General features: G+C 40.6%; 1 protein-coding gene across 1 annotated transcript; it reads left to right on the forward strand.

Annotated features, from left to right (window-relative positions):
* Window positions 1-3,932: 3,932 nt before the first annotated feature.
* On the forward strand, window positions 3,933-4,442 carry LOC143544167 (TMV resistance protein N-like). Its single transcript, XM_077036320.1, has one exon. The coding sequence runs from the start codon at window positions 3,933-3,935 to the stop codon at window positions 4,440-4,442; it is 510 nt and encodes a 169-aa protein (XP_076892435.1).
* Window positions 4,443-9,368: the final 4,926 nt, after the last annotated feature.

The raw sequence follows: 9,368 nt of genomic DNA on the forward strand, positions 1-9,368 counted from the left end.
GCACATGTTAATACCTCATCATTTTATAACTTTTATAACTTTTTCATATGATATTTTTAAAAAAATAAAATTCACCATAATAACAAGCGTTTTTTTACCTTTAATATGAGTATAATTTTGTTATATAAGACTAAAATATAATTTACGTCATTGTGTGTTTTTGCTTACCATTGAGTCTTTTTTCGTCATTGTGTCTTTCTGTTTATTATTGTGTTTTTTCGCTATTGTGTCTTTTAACTGATCATTATGTTTTTTTAAATACTAATAACACGGTTGTGTAATACTAATATGTAAATGTAATGAAAAATACCAACAAATTATCTAATACTAAACACAATGATGAATACATATTACACATTAACATGAAACGTAAAACACAATAATGGATACATATAACATAATGACCTGAAACGTAAAACACAATAGTAAAATACATATAACACAATGACTTGAAACATAAGACACAATGGTAAATTACATATAACACAATGACTTTAAATGTAAGACACAATGGTAAATACATATAACACAATGACCTTAAACGTAAGACACAATGGTAAATACATATAACACAATGACCTTAAACGTAAGACAAAATGGTAAATACATATAACACAATGACCTTAAACGTAAGACACGATGGTAAATACATATAACACAATGACTTGAAACGTAAGACACAATGGTAAATACATATAACATAATGACCTGAAACGTAAAACACAATAGTAAAATACATATAACACAATGACCTTAAACGTAAGACACAATGGTAAATACATATAACACAATGACCTTAAACGTAAGACACAATGGTAAATACATATAACACAATGACCTTAAACGTAAGACACAATGGTAAATACATATAACACAATGACCTTAAACGTAAGACACAATAGTAAATACATATAACACAATGAACATAAACGTAAAACACAATGGAATCTACATATTACACAATGGCTTGAACGTAATACACAATCAACATAAAGCAAATGTTGAGCATAAAGACACAGTGACAAACGAAAGACACAGTGACGTAATCTTTATTTTAATTTTTATCTTTAATATGAGTATCAGTTGAAAAACACAATGACCAAAATATATAACACAATGCATAGAAAAACCCAATTAAAAAACATAATGGATAACCAAATAACACAATACAAAAAAAACCCACCAACTTTTTTTTATTTTTATATAACAATATGAGATTCATATTAAAGATAAAAAAACGCTTGTTATTTTGGTTAAAAAAAATTCTAAAAAAACGTCGTAAGAAAAAGTTATAGACTTTTTAAAATGATGGGGGAATTGACATGTGCCTTGCATGTGGAGAGAGAAAGTCTTCATAAATGCATGCCCTTCTCATCTATTTTTACTTAATTTTTATTCTTGAATTAATCTTCACCATCCAAATATAAGATCAATGGATTAGATTCATTCTCACTCTTCTCATTTTTGTTGTCCTTTGTATTTTAACTTTATCCTATATATATATATATATATATATATATATATATATATATATATATATATATATATATAGTATATGAACTGGTTTTCTATACGATTTTCATTAGTTCATTTTCCCCAGTTCATATACGTTTTCTAAAACGATATTTAACCTTAATATTTAAAAAATAAATGTAAACGATTTAGAAAACGTATATCAACTGATTTCTTTGCGTCCTCCCCCCTCCCTCAAATTATGCTCCCCCGCTGGCTCGACGTGGTGCTCCGGTGCCTCCAATGGCGGAAGCTCGACCAGTGGCATCGGGACGTACGACTGAGCTCTCAGGTTCGTAACGAGACGGTTTACCTGTCACACCCCAACCTACGACGGAATGCTGGGGCGTAAATGATTTCACAGTAGCTCGTAAGACACTATTAATGATATAGTGACAATAGCTAGATATTAAATTTCAAAATAATCAAGTACACAAATTTAAATAAACATTATCCAAATAAACCATAACTTAAAACAAATAAATTTCAAGATAAATGTTCGTTGATATCCTAAAAGTATCAAATCCACTTGCTTCAACTTCTTTCATCCGATATATGTGTACCTGCAACATGCGTGTGTGTGTGTGTCTATATATAGGGGGGTTAGAATAAGAAGTGAGTTATTTGTAAGAAGTGTGAGAAGTAATATCGGGCGTTGGATGTGATCATCTAATGGTGGATATTGTTAGTGTGTTTTAAATTCGGTGTGTTTTATTTTATTAAGGGTTAAAACCACTTCTTACACTTCTTAGGATAGTTTTACTTCTTATTTTAACCTTGCTATATATATATATATATATATATATATATATATATATAGGTATTGGATCATTGGTTGGTGAGCAAAACACAAGTTTTCAATGTATATATAATATTAAATAACAATTCAATGCAGATGCGGTAACTGCAACAATTAATTGAATAATAACAAATAAAATATGTTCATCATGACAGTAGTTCAAGTTACTAAGAACGGTGTATGATCATACCAATAAGGATGACGATAAGGATAAGGTTCACCATAACAATAAATAAACACCTTGACAAATAAGCATATAGCAATTAACGAGCAATTAGACATAAACACATTAATATGAATTTTGGTTGAGGACTCGTTTAAACTAAATATTTTAAATTGCGGTACGCATGCTACCCCCAAAACAAAACGGAAAAAAGGGTGTGAATTACTCACCTTATAATATAAATCATAGCGAGAAAAAGATTTAAACGAGTTGGTTAGTTCCGCAATATAAATAATCTAACGAGTATAAAAAGTAACGAAATACGACATAACGGATTTGAGATCACTAGAGTTTTAAATAAAAAAATATAATAAAACATTATTAGCATTTTGTTTTGTTTTTCACGTGCATGTGAACAAAACAAAATACTAAGTCTCCTAAAGTCCCTAAAGAACCGGTACAAAAAAGACCTATTCTTCCCGCATTCCACTTTCCAACTTATTCCTCCACATGAATAGGTTAGCCTTTTACCCACTCTTTTCTTTATATGACTACTAGATAAAATAAACTAAAATAACAATTAATAAAACTGAAAGGCAAGATTAATTCCACCACCACCACCACCACCACCAAATTACAATCCCTAATGTAATGTTTTATTATCCAAACATTATGATCCCAAATTCCCAAATTACAATCCGTTATAGAAATTAAAAAGAATTGGGGACCAAGAAATTAACCCTTTGCTTACTTTGAACTGTAACAGTCAATGTTGTAAAAGTAGGATTACAAGGCCGATTACTCTCCGAGTATGTCACCGAGGGGAGTTTCTGTAAATCCGCCTAGTTACTAAGAATCAGTCAAATGTGGTCAACCTCAGCCAGAATCACATCTTATCGGTGAACTTGGACCGATTTTGATTAAACAAAATAAAACATAATTGTTATTTCAATAATATTAAAGAACAAATATCATTTTTTTAATTAATGATTAGTAATTTTTAGAATATTTTATATTTAAAAATATATTTCTTTTATTTATATTGATATTCACCTATTTTGTTATAATTATTAGTAAACTTATGATATTGGACATATATATATAATAACCAAATATTAATTTTCTTTATATTTACCATGTCCAAGTACTCCCCGAGTACTCCGAGTACTCCCTCCAAGGGGGTCGGCCGCCTAGGGACCGCCTAGCGACTTTTGCAACATTGGTAACAGTAGGTATTCGGGTTTTAATGTCTTTCTCTGAATCTGCTCATTTTCCTTCTTTTGCTCCAGGTTGGAAAAGGAATTTATTGCAAAAATTGTTAACAAAAATTACCATCGACTGGGTTTGGAAATTTACAGTACTCCCACTAATCTGACCGGAATAGAGACTCGAGCTGAAGCAATCAATTCCTGGTTGCGATCTAAGCAGCATGATCATCCAGTTCTAGCAATTTGCGGTATGGGAGGAAGCGGCAAGACAACACTTGCCAAACACATTTATTACTCAAACAAACATGACTTCGAAGGCAGCAGTTTACTTGAAGAGATTGAGAAGCAACCTGGTGGTTTGCTTGGTGTGCAGAAAAAACTTCTCAGGAATATTTCAGGGAATAAAAATATGATGATATCAAATGTTTATGAGGGAGCACTTCAGCTTGAGAAGGCCATACAAATGAATAAGGTGCTAATTATTGTTGATGACGTTGATGACAAAGATAAACTAAGCACTTTATTTGGAACAAAGGTGTTCCCTACACAAAGCAGGATCATTGTAACAACAAAGCTTCAAAACATAGATACATGGTATGGAACCATATCTTGTGGGTGCCTCATTCACCAAATTGAATTGTTGAATGATCCAGAATCATTGGAGCTTTTAAGTTTTCATGCCTTTGGATCCAAATTTCCTATGAAAGGTTTAGAGGGGCTTGCTCTACAGTTAGCACAATATTGTGAAGGAATCCACTAGCTCTTGAAGTATTGGGTTCTTCTCTAGCTGTGGGCCTCAGGAACAATGCGCTACAACTAACATGATAGAAACATGGAGAAGCAGAATTAATTCATTGAATTCCTTAAAAGGAGATCTTAATTTTAAAATTCAATGTATACTAAGAAAAAGTTTTGAATCCTTGCTGTGTGAAAGTCATAAAGAGTTGTTTCTCCATATTGCTTGTTTGTTTATTGGTGATGATCCAAATGTGGAGGAAAATGTACTAGAGAATGATTGGCATGCAAAATCTGGGATTAAGACCCTCATTAACAGATGCCTTGTTACCATAACAAGTGATGGTAGAAAAGTGACGATGCATAAACTCCTCCGAGATATGGCAAGCAAGATTGTTTGTGAAGAGTCCAAAGATCCTGCAAAACGTAGTAGAGTCTGGCATGAAGACGAATCTTATAGTTTGTTGAGGAAAGGAGATGTAAGATGCTTCTTTTGTGTATCTTTAAGCTCACAACCTTTTATTTTGAATACACATTCTCTAATTTCATGTCTTTCTCCTCCAGGTTTCGGAGACAATAGGAAGTCTATCTGAAGAAACACTAAATGACCCGGCAGATTACGGATAATCTTAGGGTTAAGTAGATGTTTCCCACGAGGGTTAGGTCCGGCAAAGATGGTTATTCTTCTTGACCTGCAAAACATACACCGTGAGCTCGTCACTGAGAAGGGGGGGTTCCTCCTTGTGACCACCCTCCGGCGTGAGAATCAGACTAGATTGCTCTGAATATAAGTGTATATTGAGAGAAATAGCTAGAGAGAAGATAAGATGATACCGTTCCAAGGTGTTGGAGTATTTATAGCCGAAGGTAGGTTTCCAAGCAGGTACGGCCAGCTGTATAATATTCCTTTTCCACCAACTACGGGCTATGTACGTGCCACGATGGGAGTTGGTGGGTAGGCAGTGGCTGATAGTGACATTTTGTATTAGAGCGTGCTCCTCCTCGTACTATTGTCGGTGAGCTGTCACCCTGTGATTGGTTCATGGGTTGCTTTGGTCAGATCTTGTCTATTTTGTCCATACCTTGGCAGGTATAGTACAAAGGATCTTCCAGAAGCGTACGGACTGGCTCTTTTGGGCGGGAATATTCCCGCCTTGCTCATTCCTTCCTCAGGTGACATTGCTGAAGTATAAGAGTTAGTGCCTTATGCGTGTAGCCTTACTGTTAGTGCGGGTAGCCTTCCTTCTTGGCTTGTACCCACAGCTGCGGGAACAGGTAGGGTACTGTACCAAGGGAGGCTTTCCTGCATGAACAGCTGGCTTACTGCGTGTAAGGTCTTCATCTCTCTGAGCATGGTGGGTCATGTGGAACCAGCTGGTCCTTGCGCAGACGTACCTCTTCAAGGTGTGTCTTGCGGGTCCAACTGGGCTTTGCGGGGACCTACCTCTTCAAGTCCCCCAGTCCATTGTTCTCATGAATTGTTAATGAGGTGAACTTTTGGACTTTAAGCGAGGGGTTTTAAAGAGGGGTTTTTTGTTTTTTAAGGTTTTCCTTAGGGATTCTTCCCGCAATTTTCCCAATGTCACTTGCAGAAATTCCCGACTTTTCTGCCTGATCATTGGTCATGATGCGGGTAGATGTTTAATCTCTTCGCAAGTCGGGAGCGTTGAGTTTCACTTGTATAGATTCTTCACGAGGATTTGGTAGTTTTGGACATAGTGATCAGTTATGTTAAACCACCAATTCCACCTTGAAGCTTCAAACAATCTAGTTTTCAACGTTCCCGCCATGCGGAGATGTTATTTCTCTTTCCGCAAGCATGGCCCATAAGATCCTTCTTGGTTTCAATTCCCTGCCAGTGCTAAGTATGTGAAGGGTTTCGCCTTGACACTGTACCCGCACTTGTCTTACGGTTTCTTGCTTTCCAAGGTAAGGGGGTATATTCCCTCTTATTTTTGAATCTTTTTGAAATTCGAAGAGTTGGTGAAAAGATAAAGACAGTCCAGACGGCTGAAGGGACGTTAGCGTCTTCTGACGGTTTCATGACGTGCAGGATGTTATGAAGACGTGACAGTATATGGTCATTCCAGACGCTTTTTCAGGCGCGTGGGCGCGAGTTTTCAGGCGCGTGGGCGCGGGTTTTACGACACACGTCCTTTTGACAGCTGTTGCCAGCTTGCTTTTTCCACGTGTCGCCGTTTCATTGCACCTGCGCTTTCTCTCTCTTCCGCATTAAATTCATCGCATTCATTGCGATGAGTATATAAAGCGGGGAGAGGGTGCGTCTCAATTCATACCTTCACTTCACTCTTCTTCTTCTAAACGATTTCCGGCGAATACTCTAACTTTTCCGTCGAGCATTCTCCTGAAATCGTTCTCTTTCATACCTAAAAGATGTCTTCTATTCATGATCTCGAGGTTACTGTTGAGGAGTCCGATGCATACCTCGAGAACCCGACGTCCACGTATGATAAGGACGATAAGAGTACTGCTGGCGAATGCCAGTGTACTCTTTCTGTCCATTTGTATCACTATATCGTCAAGAAGTTCATGCTCGAGCCTTACGAGCCTGAGTGTCCAGAGCCCCACCAGACGATGTATGATGCCCCTAAAGGCAAGATAGGGGTTTATGCCTCATTCTTCATATATGGGAATCTCAGATTCCCATTAACGAAGTTTGTGTGCCGTGTTCTGGAGAAACACGGTGTACATTTGACGGAGGTGCACCCGATGGCGATCGCTAAGGTTCGCCATTTTGAATGGCTGTGCCACATTCTGGGCATCGAGCCCCGCGTCGACCGCCTGATGACTACTCCTGGAGGTGCATCCAGGGCTGGTATACCTTGGTCACTCGGATCAAGGGTTTGAAGATCTGCGCTACCGAGCGCAGTCTTCGGTCTTGGAAGGGGGAGTTTTTCTATATCTCTGCTCGCGTCGTCCCCATCGCGATGACGTTCAAGAACGGGAGGGCGCTCCCTAACCTTCACGCCTCCAATTACCAGGAGGCGGAATGGTTTGCCAAGATCTCCCAGATCCAGACTCCGGTTTACCGCTTCGCGGAGTCTGGGATGGTGATGCTCGGCATGAGCCGCGTGTGGAAGGATGCCGGGTCTGGGGCGCCGCAAGTACCCATCGTCCTCGAATACGGTTTGAGCTCTCTTCCTTATGGTATGCTCCATTTTTTGTGTTGTTTTAGGGTTTTTCTACTAACACTTGTCTTTTCTTATTTCAGAGGGGAACGACTTGCAATCGCTCCTGTATCCGCGGGAGACTGGTGGTCCCGCGCAGTTGGGTACTCGTGATCTTGACGAGAACGAGTTTCCCATCTTGGAGCAAACTGCGGATAGGTTCGTCGAAGTCTATCCGGCAGGTCATGAGATCCTGAGCGCCACTCGGCCAGGTATTAAATTCTTCAACCCTCGTCCCCTTCATGCTCAAACTTCTGCCGGAATTCCTTTGATTTTGTCATCTTCCGATGAGGAATCCGCAGATGGGCCCTTCTTTGCGAGGAAGAAGAAGGCTGCTGGCGGGAAGGGCAAGGCGAAGGCCGCTTCCGTCGTCGACATGGGGAATTAGTCGGATTCCGATACTGAGAGTGAGGAGGCGGCGGGGGACCTTGGTAGTGGCGAGACCATTGTCTCGGAGGTTGAGACGGTTGTCACCGAGCAACCAAGCGTTGCGACGGTGGCTGGCGTGAAGAGGCCAGTTCCAACGGGTTCGTCTCCGCCCGTCAGATCTTTCAAGATAAAGAAAACCCGTAAGTATACTTTTTGTTTACCTTTTCCACATTTCTTTCCGCCATTGTTTTTAATATTTTGTTGTCTTCACGCAGGAATGGATGTATCCGCATTCCAGAGCGGTGCGGGAGGAAGCAGTTCCGGACCCATGACGATAGATTTGGTCAACCTATCCGAGGCGATGACCCAGGCGGCTGCGCCTGCTTCCGGTGCTGGTTCAGTTGCTCATACCGTTGAGTGAACTGTTCCAGTTGTGACATCATCTCCGCCGGCCGTCAGTGCCATTTTTACTGCATCCTTCACTGAGTCGGCGGTGATTTTTTTCTGCAAGCTCCGCAGCAGTGACCACGGTTGTGAGTTCATCTCCAATGAGTTCACCTCCGATGGTTTCTACCACGGTGGCTTCCACCATGCCTCCTCCGGCGCCAGCGACTACCTCGTCGATGGCCGGTTCCTCAGGTATGCTCAGGCTTGAGACTTCTAGCCAATCTTTGCCTCATTCTCATCTCCTTGACCTCTTGGATGGATATCCTTTAGGTTCGGGTGATGGGTTTGGCGGTTACCGGCCTGATATAGATCCTACAGGTGCGTGGGGTTATTTTGGCCTATTATCCCTTTTGTCATTTTTTCCTAACTGTTTTTTGTTTTTGCAGTTTCGGATTCCAATGAAGTGTACGCTCCACGGTGGAATATCCACCGGGGAACGACCCTCCGAACGGCTGCGGACTGCGTCGAGTGGGCGCGTCATGCCGCCCCAAGCGGTGCGTTGGGGGAGGCAATGGCCAGCTACCAGGAGGGTAGGCTGTTCAATGAGCTCCGAATCCTCCTTGCCCGGATGCAGCCGCGCGTCGAGCTACTCTGTCGTGAAAACGACAAGTTAAAGACGGTGAGTAGCCTGGAAGTGGCTCGGGCGCGAGCATTGCGGGAGGAGAACAAGAGACTTGCTGCCGCCGCAGCGGAGAAGGAGAAGGCCTACAAGGACCTTGAGGTCGAGGTCCAGGCCAGGCATGAGGCCCGCTCCAAGGCTACCCAAGCTGTCAACGAGCAGCTTAGGTTGGCCAAGGAGACTGCGCGTAACGCGACCGAGAGGGCCACCAAAGCTGAAGCCATTGCTGAGCCTCTGCGCGTCGAGAATGAGGAGCTTAAAGCCAAACTAGAGAAGCTTCAGTAGGCTTATGATGCTTTAGCCCTAGAAGACGCCAAGAAGCTCCAAG

Source organism: Bidens hawaiensis, unplaced genomic scaffold, assembly GCF_021521415.1.
Source record: "Bidens hawaiensis isolate Kalapana, Puna unplaced genomic scaffold, B.hawaiensis_p1.1 tig00013493_1, whole genome shotgun sequence".
Classification (NCBI taxonomy): domain Eukaryota; kingdom Viridiplantae; phylum Streptophyta; class Magnoliopsida; order Asterales; family Asteraceae; genus Bidens; species Bidens hawaiensis.